Here is a 21,310-nt window from a genome sequence, read left to right on the forward strand (position 1 = left end):
GCAGACACAAATCTCAAATTAAAAGGCTGGAATTAAGAAATGCATAAATATTAGGATGAGCAATGTCGGAGTGGCATAGACTAAATACAGCAGGATACAGTGTATACATATGACATTATTTAAAAAATATATATTATTAAAGTGACCAGTGTTCCATTATAAAGGTGACCAGTGATTCCATATCTATGTACATAGGGCAGCATCCTCTAAGGTGCAGGGTTGAGTAACCGGGTGGTAGCCGGCTAGTCACAGTGACTAAGTTCAGCGCAGGGTACTGGATGGAGGCTGGCTGGCTGGCTATTGACGGCTATTTAACAGTCGGATGGCCATGAGATAGAAGCTCTTTTTCAGTCTTTCGGTCCCAGCTTTGATGCACCTGCACTGTATCTTTTTGGCCTTCCTGTGACATTGGGTGCTGTAGGTATCCCGGAGGGCAGGCAGTGTGCCCCTAGGGATGCGTTGGAGAGACCGCACCACCCTCTGGAGTGCTCAGCAGTTGCGGGCGGTGCAGTTGCTGTACCAGGCGGGGATTCAGCCAGACAGGATGCTTTCAATGGTGCATCTGTAAACGTTTGTGAGGGTATTAGGGTCCAAGCTGAATTTCTTCAGCCTCCTGAGGTTGAAGAGGCGCTGTTGCGCCTTCTTCACCACACTGTCTGTGTGGGTGGACCATTTCAGATTGTCAGTGATGTGTACACCAAGGAATTGGAAGCTTTTCACCTTCTCGACTGCGGTCCCGACGATGTGGATTGGGGCTTGCTCCCTCTGCTGTCTCCTGAAGTTCATGATCAGCTCCTTTGATTTGTTGACGTTGAGGGAGAGGTTATTTTTCTGGCACCACTCCGCAATGGCCCTCACCTCCTCCCTGTCGGCTGTCTCGTCATTGTCGGTAATCAGGACTACTACTATTGTGTAGTCTGCAAACTTGATGATTGAGTTGGAGGTATGCGTGGCCACGCAGTCATGGGTGAACAAGGAGTACAGGAGGGGGCTAAGCACGCACCCTTGAAGGCTGAGCTGCATTAAATGCAGACAAAGAATTTAAATCGCTCCAAACGCATTGAAGATCATAGATAAATTCAGCTTCATCTCAAGTTATAAAATGAATCTAACCAGATCAGCCCTACTGCATCTCAAGACCCCCATGGAGGACTCCATCTCTACTTATGGAATCACAATTTCACACGTTTCCCATTTTAAATATTTGGGATTAGATATATCTCCTTCTTTAGGTAAAACCATTGCCTGAAACTTTAACAGAACTCTAAAATCATTTCAATCTGACCTCAGTAGATGGAATAAAAACCCAATTGCTTAAACCGGTAGAATATCTATTGTCAAAATGAATATATTGCCACGGCTGAATTTCTGTAGTTCAGCTCATTTTATGGCAAGGTAAGCGATCCCGGATAAAAAATGTATACTTTTACAAGGGAAAGATGTAGGAGGACTATCCGTACCAAACTTTAAATTGTATTTCGAGGCTTTATCATTTCGTCCCATCCTAAATTGGTTTAGACATGATTATTCTGCCCCCTGGCTGAGTATAGAGAGAAATATGGTGTCTCCTATTGCCCTGGATGAGGTGGACTTTAAACAATGTCCCTTAATCAATGTAAACTACGCTTTGGTCCTATTATTGCTCACGCAATTTATATTTGGCGCACAATTGAAAGACAATGTAACTGGGAATCAAAATGGCATACCCATACTCACATATTTCACAATAATGCATTGTGATCTTGAGGGCCACCTTTTGGATCCCCTTAATGGTCTAAATGTGGAATCCGGACCCTTACCGATATCATGGACAGTAATGGTTTGAGAACATTCCAAGATTTGAAAGACACATACACATTACCAGGCAAGTCCTTCTTTCTATATTTACAATTTAGATCAGCTATGCTGGCCTATGGAGTCCGTATGAAGGAATCAGTCAGTTGAAATGGATTCATTATGCACTTATCTATGGATTTCACATGACTGGGAATACAGATGTGCATCTGTTGCTCACAGATACCTTAAAACAAATGCCCCCCCCCCCCCCCCTTATTATGGCAAATAAGAAATGCTCACAGGGATGTAATTACATTTGTGCAGAAATGCGCTTCTTGTGCATATGGAACATTTCTGGGATCTTTTACTTCAGCTCATGAAACATGGGACCAACACCTTACATGTTGCATTCATATTTTTGTTCAGTGTAAATTAACCCGGGCTTACTAAAGGACAACTTTTGGAAATCTCATATTCTGAGCTAATCATTACAAAAGTATGGTCCACAGATCTAACAAAGAAAAGAACACGAAAAAGACTACCAGTAGAGGTGGGGCATCGGGATTCATTCTATAAGTTGTTTTTCTAATGATGGAGATATAGTTTATTACAATTGTTGCATTACTAGAGAACATTTGCTATGAAGAGCATTCCTGGTATACTGTGGGCAGCCTCATTTTGAAGTACAGTAGCCCTGGGAAAAAAATCTCCTTTTAATTGAAGTATATTGACACAAGAAGTATGAGTAGACCTCTCATATTGAATCTCTACAAAATAATATCCAGCTGATTGCCATCAGCAGCAGTACTCTCTCAGTTTTAACTGATGCACAATGTCTATCTCATTCACTTACTCCACACTTCTTCATCTCTGGCCAACAGATGGAGGCCAAATTCTAGTCAGATACTCTGGAATTCACGCTCACTGATATTCTCTTGTCATTACATTAGCTAACACAGTGACTGGTTATCATTTGGTTCAAATTGAGGGTTTTTCCATGACGAGATAATTTGGCTAATGCCAACGGAACCTGCTGAATGAACGCTAGGCTAACAAGCCTGTATGGAACATATTACCTGACTGGACGCGGTTGAAGCTGTGATGGAAATCAAAATATCACATGCGGCCCTTCAGAGGGAACTATTAACAGTAAAGTATGTAGTTCTGGCGAGGTTTGGTGCTATGGGGTCCTAGGCAATTCATTCATTTCCAGGTTAAGACTTACATGGTCCCACTATGCAGCTTTGACTGTGACCAAACAGTATATGAAAATCTCTCAACAGTCGACAGTTCAGTTCTGCTTGCTTCATGTTTCCACAGATCACAGCAACTGAGTTTCAACTTTTCTTCTGAGAAAGAGATTGGATACTTGGAATGACGGTGCGGTGGGTTTTGTGCATGTTCACTCTACATAAGGGGATTATGGGAAAGTGGGGAGCACTATAAACCGTGTTTTGAGTCCACAGATAAGGACGCCTGAGAGGAAAAACAGGCACGATTGAAGATCTTGGGGATTTTCTAATCCAAACACACTTCAGAGAGCAGATAGTTCCAGGGAAGAGAAGAAAAACAACACACAGGGTTACTGCTGTGGCTATGTAGCCTAGGCCCTATAGGAGAGGACAGACAGGACATGGTCTGACTGCAATGCGCCCCCGCATGGCACAGGAAAGCCTGAATAAACTTTTACTCCGGGGAAGTGGGGCTCGACTTGTCCTGCAGATAAATCCAGGTGTCATTTCCCCCAACAGGACGATGTGTCAGCACCAGGGTGGCCCCGTTCTGTTCTGTAGACAATCGCAAACAACTACGGTAACCACCACACCAAACAATGGTCTGTTAGTTGAAGGGGAAAAAAAATCCTAAATCCCAACACTCTGTCGCCTGTTGCTCTAAAGATACCTCATGATGAGACCAATCACTTAGCCAGATTTCCTCCCTGGTTTCTCAGGATACACCAGAGAGTGCTGTGAGTAGCAAGGCTCAAGCCACGCCCACCTGGCAATACACATCTCTTTGCCATATTTTGGCTGTATTTGAGAAGTGCAGATTTGTCATCTAATTGCCTCTTTACCAATTGCTTTCAAAATAAAAACGGACAATATTCACACGATTACCTGTGCAAACCACCTTTTCTCCTGGACTTTACTATCGGGAAAACGTCTGAAACGTTGTCTCAAAGGGACAGGGGTATCGTCAGAAATCGTTGACATGGGACAAAACTGTTTTGACCCGTGTGTTTATCAAAGTTTCCATATCGACGGGGATCAAACGCACTGACATGGCAACTACGTGACAAGAGAGAAGCAAAAACGGTCTACTTACAGTACGTGTTCCCCTTGGTTGGATAGAAAATTGTTGATGTTTGATTAGATTATAACGTAAGGGCCTCCCGAGTAGCGCAGCGGTTCAAGGCACTGCATCGCAGTGTTGCGGTGTCACTACAACCTGGGGTTCAATCCCGGGAGTCCCATATGGCGCTGCACAATTAGCCCCTTTTACTCCGCAATTTCGTGATAACAATCTTGTCTCATCGAGTCATGCATCCTCCGAAACATGAGCCGCCACGCTTTGCTTCTTAACATCCGCTCTTAATCTTGAAGCCAGCTGCACCAATGTTTTGGGCGGAAACACCATTCTACTGACAATTGAAGTCAGCTTGCAGGCGCAACAAGGAGTATCTAGAGCGTGATGAGCCAAATATAGCCCCCCCCTAACCCGGACGACGTTGTGTGCCGCCTATGGGACCCGGTTGTGACACAACCTGGGATCGAACCCCAGGCTGTAGTGACGCCGCAAAACACTGCGATGCAGGGCCTTAGACCGCTGCGCCACTCGGGAGGCCCCTCTAAATATATATTCTATCAATATATAAACAAAACATATAAAAAAGGTCCATATAGGGTTTAAAAACCTTGGCGTGTATAATTTCAAGGAAGATTTTTTTAAATATTTAACATTCAATTGAATACCAGAAGTCCTCCCAAAATGCCTAGATTACATAGATTTTCTGTCTTTCATTATACATTATTGTACAATTGTTTATGTGCTGTAATACAGTCAATATTTGATGGATTCTTTTATATAAATAAAAAGGTGAGAATCTTACTCTATTCTGCAACTGTTACATTTATTGGATTTTTTAAAATTTTTACCTTCTATCACTTTTGACGACCGTTGCTACTGTGAATTAAGTCACGCAGGGTGAAACTCACGCTCAGGTGGCTTGGAGATGCAGCCGACGAGAAAGGCTGTAGTGAGCACAGTGTAATTTACTCAGCACATCCTACTGTGGCTTAACCCAGCATTTTGCGAACTAGGGGTCACGACCCCATGTGGAGTCACTTGATTTGAAAATGAGGGTCACGTTTCCCTCTATCGTTTCCCTCTGGCTTCAAACAAAGATATAAAACTGTATTTTTTGTGAAGAATCAACAACAAGTGGGACACAATCATGAAGTGGAACGACATTTATTGGATATTTCAAACTTTTTTAACAAATCCAAAACTGAAAAATTGGGCGTGCAAAATTATTCAGCCCCCTTAAGTTAATACTTTGTAGCGCCACCTTTTGCTGCGATTACAGCTGTAAGTCGCTTGGGGTATGTCTCTATCAGTTTTGCACATCGAGAGACTGAAATTTTTTCCCATTCCTCCTTGCAAAACAGCTCGAGCTCAGTGAGGTTGGATGGAGAGCATTTGTGAACAGCAGTTTTCAGTTCTTTCCACAGATTCTCGATTGGATTCAGGTCTGGACTTTGACTTGGCCATTCTAACACCTGGATATGTTTATTTTTTAACCATTCCATTGTAGATGTTGCTTTATGTTTTGGATCATTGTCTTGTTGGAAGACAAATCTCCGTCCCAGTCTCAGGTCTTTTGCAGACTCCATCAGGTTTTCTTCCAGAATGGTCCTGTATTTGGCTCCATCCATCTTCCCATCAATTTTAACCATCTTCCCTGTCCCTGCTGAAGAAAAGCAGGCCCAAACCATGATGCTGCCACCACCATGTTTGACAGTGGGGATGGTGTGTTCAGGCTGATGAGCTGTGTTGCTTTTACGCCAAACATATGGATATCTTTAAAAAATTGCTTTCTTCTTGCCACTCTTCCATAAAGGCCAGATTTGTGCAATATACGACTGATTGTTGTCCTATGGACAGAGTCTCCCACCTCAGCTGTAGATCTCTGCAGTTCATCCAGAGTGATCATGGGCCTCTTGGCTGCATCTCTGATCAGTCTTCTCCTTGTATGAGCTGAAAGTTTAGAGGGACGGCCAGGTCTTGGTAGATTTGTAGTGGTCTGATACTCCTTCCATTTCAATATTATCGCTTGCACAGTGCTCCTTGGGATGTTTAAAGCTTGGGAAATCTTTTCGTATCCAAATCCGGCTTTAAACTTCTTCACAACAGTATCTCGGACCTGCCTGGTGTGTTCCTTGTTCTTCATGATGCTCTCTGCGCTTTTAACGGACCTCTGAGACTATCACAGTGCAGGTGCATTTATACGGAGACTTGATTACACACAGGTGGATTGTATTTATCATCATTAGTCATTTAGGTCAACATTGGATCATTCAGAGATCCTCACTGAACTTCTGGAGAGAGTTTGCTGCACTGAAAGTAAAAGGGCTGAATAATTTTGCACTGCAATTTTTCAGTTTTTGATTTGTTAAAAAAGTTTGAAATATCCAATAAATGTCGTTCCACTTCATGATTGTGTCCCACTTGTTGTTGATTCTTCACAAAAAAATACAGTTTTATATCTTTATGTTTGAAGCCTGAAATGTGGCAAAAGGTCGCAAAGTTCAAGGGGGCCGAATACTTTCGCAAGGCACTGTACATAGAAAGCAAAGGTGAATTTACAAATAACACACGGTATATTCTGTAGAGTCTAGAGGGAAGAGAGAGAGCGAGAGAGCAAGGGAGAGAGAGAGAGAGAGAGTGGTTGAATTGTCCATTCGCATAGGAAGGCTGTTGACATGCTAACTCCGGGCAGACTCGTGCTGGCCTCTCAGGGGGTTATCTCCTAGCTGCTCTCTCCAGTCTAATGGGCTGTGTAGGCTGAGAGAGAGGATGAGAGGGGTGTAGAGCAGAGGCCCTGGGTGCTGACTAGAGAGCTGAACACTACCAGGCACAGGACTACAGGACTACAGGGCTACAGGACTACAGGGCTACAAGACTACAGGGCTACAGGGCTACAGGACTACAGGACTACAGCGCTACAGGAATACAGTGCTAGAGGACTACAGGGCTACAGGACTACAGGGCTAGAGGACTACAGGGCTACAGGACTACAGGACTACAGGGCTACAGGGCTAGAGAACTACAGGGTTACAGGGCTACGGGAATACAGGAATACAGGGCTACAGGGCTACACAGAGGCAAACTGAGACATATTTCGTCAGGGGCTTCAAAAGATACCTGTTTACCAACAGTGCACTAGCACTGTGCATTACAGTTACTGTGTCCTGTATGCGTCCACTAGGTCAACTGTACTGGGTCAGGCGCAAGCTCTATTTGGATTTAGCATCCAAATAGTTGTATCCAGCAGACTTTTGAATAAAGTATCACTTTTTACAGGATAAAATGACAAAGTTGTCACTCACAGTATCAACAGAGGCCCACGAACCCAGTAAAAAAATTAAAAACATAACCAGAAGTTACAAGTCTTTTCCCCCTCTTAATTACCTTCCTTTTGCAGTGAGGCAAAATGACCCAAGGGCAGTGAAATACCCGTTGCCCGGTTTCCTCAATAAACATCAATGATTTAATAACACCCAGGGAGAATGTGCATTTTACTGGAGTTAAGAAGGAAAAAAAGTATTGATAAAACAGAGCTTTTCTTCTCGGGACAGGCAGGGGCTTGTCTGACATTGAAGGAAAGGATGGCATGGGCCTTCTAGTCTCTGTTCAGTGGTTTGGGAATCACCAAATAAGGAAGCGGATTTGTAATCAACAAACCACAGGATGGCAGGGTCACTAGGAGTTAAAAAAAGAGTTAGGTTAAAAAAGAACAATACTTTCTTAATAATATACTTTTGGCAACAAAATAGAGGCTTCAAGCACATCATTTATTTAGCCAAAGAAGCCTGGGTAAATAGGGTAACTAACCCACTTCAAAGTTGCAGAGCAGGGAAGTCTACAACCAGGGAGTAGGAACCATACATAACAATGCATTAACTCCTCTGGACAACAAGGAGGGCATTCAAATGGCTTAACATTAATGCAAGGGGAAAAGACAATTATGGAGATTCTACAGAACACAGACGACGATAAAGAGCCTTCGACGGGAGAAAATGTCATACAGTTAACTTAGCATTTCAATGAATCTCCAATAAGTGCAGGCCAAGATACAGGCAGCCGAGAGAGAAAGTCTACCAGCAAAATATGAAGTATGTTTCCTAAATGGCACCGTATTTCCATAGGGCTCTGGTCAAAAGCAGTGCACTATAGGGAATAGGGTGCCATTTGGGACACACATGAATAGTTTACTTCGCTGAGGCCTCCGGCCAGTGGGTGACCTTGTCATGAACTCAACTGGCTCTCTGACTGACATACATAGTTCCATAAAAGAGGTATGAGGAAGAATCCACCCAGACTAAAGCTTATTCACTCAAGCTGAATCCCCCACGAAACAGTTACTGGCATCAGGTGCTGGCATGAAGTTACTGGCATGAAGATCTCCGCAGACCTGCTATCTTGAACATGCATGATTTCCATGATTACATAAGACATTAGTTACAGTAGGCTAACCCCAAAATGTGGCCATGGAATGTTGAATAAATACTACAAAAATATTATTGAATTTTGTTTGGTTGACAACACAACCAAATAACATTTAAAGGATATCGATTTGTTGGATAGTTCCATCTGAGCCACTGGCTTAACTGTATTCTTTAACTTTTTTTTTGGTTTAGTTGGAGATGTGAATTCAACATATAATTTGTTAATTTATCAAACAAGTTCATAGGCTATTATATGTATTGAAAAAGTGATATTGAGTTGTGTTTGGTTGTCAACAAATTCCAGTTTGTCTACAAATGAATAATTTATATGTTGGATTTAGGTGTCCATCTCTACCATGAATCAAAGAAAAAGAATTGGACTACGTTTAAAAAAACTTTATTTAAAGTGCATTTAAAGTTTGATTTGATGATGTCTTATTCATTAACTTCTCTAGGGTAGGGGGCAGCATTGGGAGTTTTGGATGAAAAGCGTGCCCAAATTAAACTGCCTGCTACTGTGCCATAAAAGCTATAATATGAATATAATTAGTAGATATGGATAGAAAACACTCTGAAGTTTCTAAAACTGTTTCTATGATGTCTGTGAGTATAACAGAACTCATATGGCAGGCAAAATCCTGAGAAAAAATCCAACCCGGAAGTGGGTAATCTGAGGTTTGTAGTTTTTCGACTCTTACCCTATCGAATACACAGTGTCTATGGGGTCATGTTGCACTTCCTAAGGCTTCCACTAGATGTCAACAGTCTTTAGAACCTTGTTTGATGCTTCTACTGTGATGTCGGGGCCAATGAGAGGGGAATGAGTCAGAGGTCGGCCAGCAGACCTCTCTGACTCATGGGGCGGCAGGGTAGCCTAGTGGTTAGAGCGTTGGACTAGTAACCGGAAGGTTGCAAGTTCAAACCCCCAAGCTGACAAGGTACAAATCTGTCGTTGCCCCTGAACAGGCAGTTAACCCACTGTTCCTAAGCCGTCATTGAAAATAACAATTTGTTCTTAACTGACTTGCCTAGAGGTAAAAGAGAGCGACCTGCATTTCTGAAGACAAAGGAATTCTCCGGGCGGAAGATTTATGTTAAAAACATCTTAAAGATTGATTCTATACATTGTTTGACATGTTTCTACGGACTGTAACGGAACTTTTGGACTTTGTCTGCTCGTAGGTCATGAAGTTGGATTACTGGGCTGAACGCGCTAACAACAAGGAGGAATTTGGACATAAATGATGGACATTATCGAACAAAACAAACATTTATTGTGGAACTGGGATTCCTGGGAGTGCACTCTGATGAAGATCATCAAAGGTAAGTGAATATTTATAATGCTATTTCTGACTTCTGTTGACTCCAACATGGCAGATATCAATTTGGCTTGATTTGTCATCTGAGCGCCATACTCAGATTATTGCATGGTTTGCTTTTTCCGTAAAGTTCTTTTGAAATCTGACACAGCGGTTGCAATAAGGAGAAGTATATCTTTAATTCTGTGAATAACACTTGTATCGTTTATCAATGTTTATTATGAGTATTTCTGTAAATTGATGTGGCTCTCTGCAAAATCACCGGATGTTTTGGAACTACTGAACATAATGCGCCAATGTAAACTCAGATTTTTGGATATAAATATGAACTTTACCAAACAAAACATACATGTATTGTGTAACATGAAGTCCTATGAGTGTCATCTGATGAAGATCATCAAAGGTTAGTGATTAATTTAATCTATATTTCTGCTTTTTGTGACTCCTCTCTTTGGCTGGAAAAATGGCTGTGTTTTTCTGTGACTTGGCTCTGACCTTAACATAATCGTTTGGTTTGCTTTCGTCATAAAGACTTTTTGAAATCGGACACTGTGGCTGGATTTACAACAAGTGTATCTTTAAAGTGGTGTAAAATACATATATGTTTGAGGAATTTTAATTATGGGATTTCTGTTGTTTTGAATTTGGCGCCCTGCACTTTCACTGGCTGTTGACAGGTGGGACTCTACCGTCCCACATACCCTAGAGAGGTTTTAACAAGCTGGAATTAAAGCCAGACTAAGTCAGTGGCACAGATGGAACTATCCAAGCAGAAGATACATCTCCTTCAAATACGATATTTGGTTGCATTTACAACCAAACACAATTCAACATGCAGTTTGTTGGATTCATGTCTCCAGTTCAACCAAAAATCTAAGTTAAAGAATAGGACTAAATCGAATCAAATTTGTAATGCACTTTAAATAACGTCTGATTTGATTTAGTCCTATTCTTTAACTTTGATGTTGAGTTGAGCTTGAGATGTGAATCTGACATATTCATGATTAACTTGAAGATTACATTTGAAATCAACCAAAGCTTGAAACCCTAGGCCTCTATGTATTGCCTATTTTTAGTTGAACCCTGGGTTGAATTGAAACCCAGCAGCTGTTGATGACTTTGCAAATACTATATAGGCCTCAATAGTATCATTGACGATACTATTCAATTTGCTCTTTTAAACCTACCCTTTAGAATGACTTCAATAGCAACAGTGAATATATTTAGTTATAAAGATGTCTCTGAATAATCATTCTCACAATAGCACAGTGGTAGTCGTCAGTGACAAATATAAAAGCGGGGCTTTGTTAAAACCCTGGACGGGAGACCAAATGAATAGCTATAGATCAACTCTCCAGTAGGAGGTTCTGCCCAGCCTTGCTTATTTTTTATATAGTGGCTATAACGTTGAAGATCGGATATTTCAAATGTACAAAAATTCAACATGTTTCATACAAGGTTTGTCCATGTTGAAATTGGCCACAATGATGACAAAATCCTGTGGTTGAAATTTCACCCTTAATCCAATGTATTTTCCACATAAATATCCGTGTCACAATACCACTGACAAAGACCGTGGAAACAATGTTGATTAGTGGTGTGGGGGCTGTGCTTTGGCAAAGTGGGTGGGGTTATATCCTTCCTGTTTGGCCCTGTCCGGGGGTGTCCTCGGATGGGGCCACAGTGTCTCCTGACCCCTCCTGTCTCAGCCTCCAGTATTTATGCTGCAGTAGTTTATGTGTCGGGGGGCTAGGGTCAGTTTGTTATATCTGGAGTACTTCTCCTGTCCTATTCGGTGTCCTGTGTGAATCTAAGTATGCGTTCTCTAATTCTCTCCTTCTCTCTTTCTTTCTCTCTCTCGGAGGACCTGAGCCCTAGGACCATGCCCCAGGACTACCTGACATGATGACTCCTTGCTGTCCCCAGTCCACCTGGCCGTGCTGCTGCTCCAGTTTCAACTGTTCTGCCTTATTATTATTCGACCATGCTGGTCATTTATGAACATTTGAACATCTTGACCATGTTCTGTTCTGTTATAATCTCCACCTGGCACAGCCAGAAGAGGATTGGCCACCCCACATATGCTCTCTCTAATTCTCTCTTTCTTTCTCTCTCTCGGAGGACCTGAGCCCTAGGACCATGCCCCAGGACTACCTGACATGATGACTCCTTGCTGTCCCCAGTCCACCTGACCGTGCTGCTGCTCCAGTTTCAACTGTTCTGCCTTATTATTATTCGACCATGCTGGTAATTTATGAACATTTGAACATCTTGGCCATGTTCTGTTATAATCTCCACCCGGCACAGCCAGAAGAGGACTGGCCACCCCACATAGCCTGGTTCCTCTCTAGGTTTCTTCCTAGGTTTTGGCCTTTCTAGGGAGTTTTTCCTAGCCACCGTGCTTCTACACCTGCATTGCTTGCTGTTTGGGGTTTTAGGCTGGGTTTCTGTACAGCCCTTTGAGATATCAGCTGATGTACGAAGGGCTATATAAATAAATTTGATTTGATTCAACCATTTTGTGCCCAGTGGGTTGACACCATGGACATTTATATTTTAGGATAATTGTAGCCCTTGTCCTACACTTAAAACATAGCTTGTGGGTCAGTCAAGATCTAGCATAATTCCACGAGGGATGAAGAGAGCAAGATTTCTGGCCAGAATGTCACAGCAACATACTAGTAGTTTTGGATGATGTGTGTTCCAAAAAACAGGCTAGCAAAGATCTAGGGGAGAGAGAATAGGGAGGAAGAAAGAAAGGGAAACAGGGTTTCCCAGGGTCTCCTGTTGTATCAGGCAAGGTGGCACTAGGAGAGGAGCAGGCTATGCTCCTTCTGCTCATGTCAGCACATGCTCAGTCCTGCTGTACCAGCTGAGGTGCAGCTGTGTTTGGAGTCTGCCCTTCCGCCTGACACGGACGCGACACACATGAAAGCGAAGCACACGCTCCCCATAACAACCACAACCGCAAAGCACACTGCATTGTGAGAAGAAATATAAGAGGTTTGTTTGTAGAGCGGAGTGACAAAACAAATTATTTTCTGCTTTATTAACTGTGAGTGCCAAATACTCTGCACACAAACACTATTTTGATGCTCTCCGACGAATGAGTAAGAATGGTGGGAGAGAATGAATACATTGTAAAATTAGATGCTTGAGGCTTCACAATCAACTTGAAACAAGATGAAGAGTACAATTTTGCATGGGAACCCTGAATGGAAATGTGTACCCCCAAGGCACAGGGCAATCAATCTCTGGGGTGAATAAATCATAAAGAGGCCCATACTGTGAACTATGAAAAAAAGAGTCCTAACCTCTGTGACCTCTGTCCACCCAGGCCCATTTGTCACACCTCACTTCTACTGCAGTGTAAATAAATGCTGCCTGCACTACCTATAGTGTCTGCTGCACTCCATATGTGCACAGCCATGTGTGTGTGTGTGTGTGCGTGCATGTGCACCTAAATATGTTTGAGGAGGCCAGGGCAAGCCAGACACTTCAGGATAGCATTGTCCTCAGAGACAAGATGGCCTCCTTTGCCTCCTGGGGGGAGAACTAAGTCAACAATGCAATGTTTGTCAAGCCAAGTCTTCACCCAATTAGCTCAAATTATTGAGGCCCAACTTTCTAAACAGTGAACAACAGGTAAGCTAGTCAATAGAAAACGTATTATAGAGTGTTTGTATTTTTGATTGAACATAGAAAACTGGGTGGGCAAAAAGATGAAACACTGTAAATCACTGAACCGTTGCAATTCACTCACTGAAATACTGTATGTGGTAATTTTGGCTTTGGATCCCTGCATCTAAATCTCAACGTACAGACAGATCTGGGGTGACAAAGCAGCAGCACACAGTAACAGACGGCTCTCTATCCACCGGATGTGTACCAAACTCACTAAAAGTGGCAGTAATAAAGCCTCTCTTGAAAAAGCCAAACCTTGACCCAGAAAATATATTTTAAAAACTATCGGCCTATATCGAATCTTCCATTCCTCTCAAGAATTTTAGAAAAAGCTGCCTTCTTGAAGGAAAACAATGTATACGAAATGTATACGAAATGCTTCAGTCTGGTTTTAGACCACATCATAGCACTGAGACTGCACTTGTGAAGGTGGTAAATGACCTTTTAATGGCGTCAGACCGAGGCTCTGCATCTGTCCTCGTGCTCCTAGACCTTAATGCTGCTTTTGATACCATCGATCACCACATTCTTTTGGAGAGATTGGAAACCCAAATTGGTCTACATGGACAAGTTCTGGCCTGGTTTAGATCTTATCTGTCGGAAAGATATCAGTTTGTCTCTGTGAATGGTTTGTCCTCTGACAAATCAACTGTAAATTTCGGTGTTCCTCAAGGTTCCGTTTTAGGACCACTATTGTTTTCACTATATATTTTACCTCTTGGGGATGTTATTCGAAAACATAATGTTAACTTTCACTGCTATGCGGATGACACACAGCTGTACATTTCAATGAAACATGGTGAAGCCCCAAAATTGCCCTCGCTAGAAGCCTGTGTTTCAGACATAAGGAAGTGGATGGCTGCAAACTTTCTACTTTTAAACTCGGACAAAACAGAAATGCTTGTTCTAGGTCCCAAGAAACAAAGAGATCTTCTGTTGAATCTGACAATTAATCTTGATGGATGTACAGTCGTCTCAAATAAAACTCTGAAGGACCTCGGCGTTACTCTGGACCCTGATCTCTCTTTTGACGAACATATCAAGACTGTTTCAAGGACAGCTTTTTTCCATCTACGTAACATTGCAAAAATCAGAAACTTTCTGTCCAAAAATGATGCAGAAAAATTAATCCATGCTTTTGTTACTTCTAGGTTAGACTACTGCAATGCTCTACTTTCTGGCTACCCGGATAAAGCACTAAATAAACTTCAGTTACTGCTAAATACGGCTGCTAGAATCCTGACTAGAACAAAAAAAATTGATCATATTACTCCAGTGCTAGCCTCCCTACACTGGCTAGGCTCCCTACACTGGCTTCCTGTTAAGGCAAGGGCTGATTTCAAGGTTTTACTGTTAACCTACAAAGCATTACATGGGCTTGCTCCTACCTATCTCTCTGATTTGGTCCTGCCGTACATACCTACACTTACGCTACGGTCACAAGACGCAGGCCTCCTAATTGTCCCTAGAATTTCTAAGCAAACAGCTTGAGGCAGGGCTTTCTCCTATAGAGCTCAATTTTTATGGAATGGTCTGCCTACCCATGTGAGAGACGCAGACTCGGTCTCAACCTTTAAGTCTTTACTGAAGACTCATCTCTTCAGTGGGTCATATGATTGAGTGTAGTCTGTCCCAGGAGTGTGAAGGTGAACGGAAAAGCTCTGGAGCAACGAACCGCCATTGCTGTCTCTGCCTGGCCGGTTGCCCTCTCACCACTGGGATTATGTGCCTCTAACCCTATTACAGGGGCTGAGTCACTGGCTTACTGGTGCTCTTTCATGCCGAGGGGTGCATCACTTGAGTGGGTTGAGTCACTGACGTGATCTTCCTGTCTGGGTTGGCGCCCCCCCTTGGGTTGTGCCGTGGCGGAGATCTTTGTGGGCTATACTCGGCCTTGTCTCAGGATGGTAAGTTGGTGGTTGAAGATATCCCTCTAGTGGTGTGGGGGCTGTGCTTTGGCAAAGTGGGTGGGGTTATATCCTTCCTGTTTGGCCCTGTCCGGGGGTGTCCTCGGATGGGGCCACAGTGTCTCCTGACCCCTCCTGTCTCAGCCTCTAGTATTTATGCTGCAGTCGTTTATGTGTCGGGGGGCTAGGGTCAGTCTGTTATATCTGGAGTACTTCTCCTGTCTTATCCGGTGTCCTGTGTGAATTTAAGTATGCTCTCTCTAATTCTCTCTTTTTCTCTTTCTTTCTCTCTCTCGGAGGACCTGAGCACTAGGACCATGCCCCAGGACTACCTGGCGTGATGACTCCTTGCTGTCCCCAGTCCACCTGGCCGTGCTGCTGCCCCAGTTTCAACTGTTCTGCCTGCTATGGAACCCTGACCTGTTCACCGGACGTGCTATCTGGCCCAGACCTGCTGTTTTCAACTCTTTAGAGACAGCAGGATTGGTAGAGATACTCTTAATGATCATACTCTTAATGAACATTTGAACATCTTGGCCATGTTCTGTTATAATCTCCACCCGGCACAGCCAGAAGAGGACTGGCCACCCCTCATAGCCTAATTCCTCTCTAGGTTTCTTCCTAGGTTTTGGCATTTCTAGGGAGTTTTTCCTAGCCACCGTGCTTCTACACCTGCATTGCTTGCTATTTGAGGTTTTAGGCTGGGTTTCTGTAGAGCACCTTGAGATATCAGCTGATGTAAGAATGGCTATATAAATCAATTTGATTTGAAATTTGATTTGAACAGACTAAATCGCTTACTTAATATACCACATGGCCTGACACAAAGCATGGCCTGACACCCTGGACTCTATCACTAGCTATATCAAGATGTTGCATAAGAGTTAAAAGGGGATTGTTTTACAGGATTAAAAAAGAACAAGTTTATGACAATGGGCACAGATGATGTATATGAGCTCAGAAATCCAGGGCAACCTCCCCCTTACACACAACGACCAATGAAGTCAGGGGACACCAATGAAGTCAGGGGACACTTGTGGCTGTGGTATTCTATACCGGGAGGGCTCACAGAGCCAAAATAGTCAGCAGTGCTCGGTTCTGATGTCAGACAACCAGAAAACAAAGTGGCCTCCAAACTCCAAACTGCTCGTATTATCACGAGAAGGACAGGGTGTCAGGTTCATAGAGATATACCATGTTCTATATCTATGATCAGGACAGGCAGAGAACAAGATTAGAAACCCTGGCCCTGAGTCGACTACCCTGGACAGGTGCTGGTGGCTTCATCAGTGTGTTAACAATAAAACCCTTTCACTTAAATTATCCCCAACATAAGATATTTATGGTTAAAGGCAGGATGAGAGCAGTTGATTGAGTTGTATTTACATTAACCATGTTTCCATCCAACCTTTTCATGCGAGTTAAGTACATGTCGGATAGAAAAATGTAATGACTGCCTGATGGAAACAGAACATTTTGTCGGTAAACTTTCCAAATGTCGACAAAACAAAATATGCTATGCGGGATAATTTTGTCTGTAAAATTAATTATGAGAGAAATATGGGTGGAAACGCTTTTACGCTCAAATATTTATATAATAACCATTACATCGAAGTAAACTTGCAGTCACAAGATGACATGTAGTGTGGCCCTTCCACTACGACTCGTCGGGAAACGATGCAGTTTATTAGGCTACAGATTAAATAAATGATGACGAACTTCACAGGGTTGTGAAAGTGAAAGTTGATGATCCTTTACAGAAAACATCAACGGTCTTATTCTGGTGACATGATCATTGATGCTTGGCTTTTGTCCATAATAACCTCATCATGTATGTAGGCTATACCTGCACTGTATCTGCGAGCAGTTGACTAGAGCGCACATTCCAATATCATTGTGGGCACACTCGCTATATAAAGCAAATTTTTATTGTGAGAAACCATCAGTAGAGTTGAAAATGCAATGGAAACCCATTTAACTTGTTTTTTAAAATTTGGTACATGGGAATTTAATATATTATGACATCAAGCACAGCCTTTTATCTGCAACAAGTCAATTTGATGGGAGCACATCTCTCGTGGGAAAATGCGCATATTGTTTTTATGCCGATTTTAGAATATTCACATGAAAATCTGAAGCCAATTTGATGGAAACCTAGCTATTGATTGTTTGAGTTGATTTCTAGAATTGGCCCTCACATTCCAGACGAGTAAAGGGGGCCCTATGCTAACATCAGTACATATGCTTAATTGAATCAAGTGTCAAGCCTGTCACAGTGCAGAGTCAAAACGCTGGAAACAGATACTGCTCCTTGTCCCAGATAATTCAATTATGCTGCTATTGTCACCGAGGTTACTTGTAAAACTATGGAAGCCATCTGCCATTACCAATAAGAAGTTGGGTCAACCTGTATAAGAGTCCTGACAAATGGAAACCCCAAAATAAGTTGATCTTCGATAGCGATTGATGATATGCTTGAAAATGCACCCGAAACAGAAAAACCCACATACTTCAGCCAATTGGACATGACAACAACAACACTTTCCATTATCGTCATGTAAACCACAGGAACTACAGTGGGCTCTTCTGAAAAGGCTTAACTTTTGATCAAATTAAAAACAGAGGAGTAGCAGACAGACAGGCAGACAGACCGTGACAGATTTTTTCTGTTAGAGAACAAATAGGTGAGAAACCAGACATGATCGCAGGTATAGTCTAGTAATTATTCTCATAATGTTTGATAAAGTGGCAACTCCTACAATGCACATCACTTGAATGCAGGGCCAGGCTACATCTTATACATGATCCTTATGATCCAAGGACTGTGAAGCTCTGTCTGAAGAGGTATTCACAGACCATTTTGAATGAATTGAAACATTATGTCACTAGCACAAGGACTGTATCAAGTTGAAAAGCACACGGATTAAAAACAAGTGGCATGATCAAAGTATATTGATACAATGAAGATATGTTATAGACACCAGTATTTCCCCCAAGAAAAAAAGCTGTTACCGTTGATTTTATTGCACAGTCACTAATAAGCAACCAATTCTAGACGCTGACCAGTTTCTTTCACTAACCGTCCATCATTATTTTATGTAGCCCTAGGTTACCTTTATTGTCTGCAGCTACCACCTATAACTGAATAAACGTAATAATCAGTTCCTTCTGGGTACCAAGTGAGTTAAATTAGCTACCATTGCATCATTTTTGCAAATAATGGAAATGTGGTCAAATATTGCTAATTTTCCTGAAGTGTTTCAAGTGAAGTGAGTGTGATTCAGATATAAGTTTGAAAAAGTTTAAAGCATGTAGACGCCAGATAGACTATGAATAGACTGTTTCTATGGACAGAATTAGATCAACTCTATTCCACTAGAGATTCTAGTTTGTCACATTACTTTTAACAGCATCTTTATGAAAAGTATAATTAGTGTGTGGGGAATTATATGTTCAACTATGGTATATGTAACAACACTTGAACTGAAACACTCAAGTAACAAACAGCCAATACGTTTCATATCTTGTAATAACGTTTTGAAAATAATTAACTACGTTTCTTTTCTTTGGGAAATAAATAAGGTTGCTGTGCGTGCAACGGTGTGTGCACTAGAGCAGATGATCTACAAAAGCTGGTTCACCAGAAATAAATGAAACTTCAAAATAAAAGTATGCAAAAAATAACTTACATTCACTAGATGACAGGTAAATATCAACGAGACGATAAGTCCAGAGACCTTGTGGATCCGCGTGCCCATGTTCCACCAACCCAGCACAGGCTGCAAATGCTGGGGAAAGGAAAATCAATGTCTTTCACTTCTGGCCACTGAAGTAATCTAAAGGTGCGCCTCAACACTTTCTACGTCCCACACGCGGTGGGACTTCATCAACAGAGAATTATCCCTTTGTGCGTTTTGTTATGGAAACAGAACAAAAATATTTATCAAAAGTGCCGTGAAATAGATAGATCGGTTTGCGTCACTTCGGACCCACTGCCTTTTGCACTCAAAACTTCGACTTGTAATGCGAGCGCAAGTCAGTGAGTCACTGGGAAGTCTGACGCTATTGAGACACACGAGCCACTTCCCTGCATAAAAGGCGGAATGGAATTCAGGGAGTGCTGCTGATAGGCAGCCTTAATCACTCCGTGAGGAGACGCCACATAGGACATATTTAGCGTTACAGTTTTTTTTAAACACATTGATTCAAAATGTGTTATAAAGTTAAAATAACAAATTGAATTGGATCATAAATTGAATTTAATGTAGAGATTAATACTTATGCATAATTACGTTAAATGACTCACCAATTTAAAATCCACTCGGATGCAAATGTTGTACTTTTTCCTAATCACTTGACTGGTCACACAATGATGCCCTCTTGGCATGTATTTTAGATCTACTCTCATGCCCGCCAAAGACGTGTGGCTCGCTTTTGTCATGCATAACCACAATCCAAACCAAAAGTGGTTTGAGGAGAGAGCTATGTTTTGATACTACACGATGTGGATCACTTTACCTTTAAAGCATGAACTATTCCAGTTGAAATTACTGTAGCCTGTAGGCCTATGTGGAAAGTTTGCACCAGTGATTTAGGCCTACCTTGACGCTGGTGAAGTCGGCACATCGGCGCCCTCTGTTGATCTCAAATCAGTTGCCCTTGAATCAATTGGAACGTTTGCACCAGTGGTTTAGGCCTACCTTGACGCTGGTGAAGTCTGCACATCGGCGCCCTCTGTTGATCTCAAATCAGTTGCCCTTGAATCAATTGGAACATTTGCACCAGTGGTTTAGGCCTACCTTGACGCTGGTGAAGTCTGCACATCGGCGCCCTCTGTTGATCTCAAATCAGTTGCCCTTGAATCAATTGGAACGTTTGCACCAGTGGTTTAGGCCTACCTTGACGATGGTGAAGTCGGCACATCGGCGCCCTCTGTTGATCTCAAATCAGTTGCCCTTGAATCAATTGGAACGTTTGCACCAGTGGTTTAGGCCTACCTTGAAGTCTGCACATCGGCGCCCTCTGTTGATCTCAAATCAGTTGCCCTTGAATCATATCAGATCATTTATGTGATTAACAGTACATTACAAACATACTATTCTTCATGAAATCAGCACACAAAACCATAATTGAGCAAGTACTTTTCTAAAATGATAATAGTGTAAGCCTAGAGTAACAATTTAACTGAAAAAATTGTGCAACTGGACTCCATTGCAAACAAAAAGAGACTTGCTCTAACAGTTCGAGCCCACAGATGAACTATTAAGCCTACTAACCTTTAGGTCTGAAGCACGTAGGCCAGGTCTGGCTATTTTCAACCCCATGCTCCATCCCCTGAACACCTACAGAGAGAGCATTTACTGACAGTGGATTTATGTTTGTGTTCATTCATATCCATAATTGGTACAAAGAACGCCTCCATCTCAAGAGATCACACCGAGCAGCTGCTGTCAATTAAGAGTTTAACCCTGGCATTTCAGCTGCAGCTTGTTCCACTGTTTCCACTCCTCAAAGGCTGCAACAACACTGATTAACAGAAGAGATATGTGTAGTTACATAGGCATGCATGGTACAGTGTAAGTACGGTGTCATACGATGTAACTACACTATAATTACATTATACCTGCATGTAATGTATATGCATTACACAGTGCAATGTGGAACCAAAGTTACATGGAATTCAGGTGCCAAAGTTGCATGGCACGCCACCATTATATGAACACAAAAACACATACTGTAAATTGTGATCGGCCCCAGGGTTAGAGCTGGCTCCTCTGCTCTTCCTTGGCATTTCACCTGCCCCAGTTCCTAGGACGACGAAAGCGGTGTGCAGGATGAGAGACTACAGGCTCGTCCGTAGTGCATGCGAGGCACACTGGACCCACTCCAATTTTCC

At 42.3% G+C, this 21,310-nt stretch overlaps 1 protein-coding gene across 12 annotated transcripts in view; it reads right to left on the reverse strand.

Annotated features, from left to right (window-relative positions):
* LOC115102455 (basement membrane-specific heparan sulfate proteoglycan core protein-like) overlaps positions 1 to 19,476 on the reverse strand; it is a 173,367-nt gene extending 153,891 nt beyond the window's left edge. For 11 of the 12 annotated variants that reach the window (XM_065005480.1, XM_065005479.1, XM_065005473.1 and 8 more), the window contains exon 1: positions 19,104 to 19,475. In XM_065005480.1, coding sequence (XP_064861552.1) covers positions 19,104 to 19,172 — 69 coding nt within the window. In that variant the 5' untranslated portion in view covers positions 19,173 to 19,475. Of the gene's footprint in view, positions 1 to 19,103 lie in introns of all 12 variants that reach the window. The other variant, XM_065005470.1, reaches the window with a different exon arrangement.
* Between the last annotated feature and the right edge of the window lie 1,834 nt (positions 19,477 to 21,310).

This window comes from Oncorhynchus nerka, linkage group LG20 (genome assembly GCF_034236695.1).
Source record: "Oncorhynchus nerka isolate Pitt River linkage group LG20, Oner_Uvic_2.0, whole genome shotgun sequence".
In the NCBI taxonomy this organism is placed as follows: Eukaryota; Metazoa; Chordata; class Actinopteri; order Salmoniformes; family Salmonidae; genus Oncorhynchus; species Oncorhynchus nerka.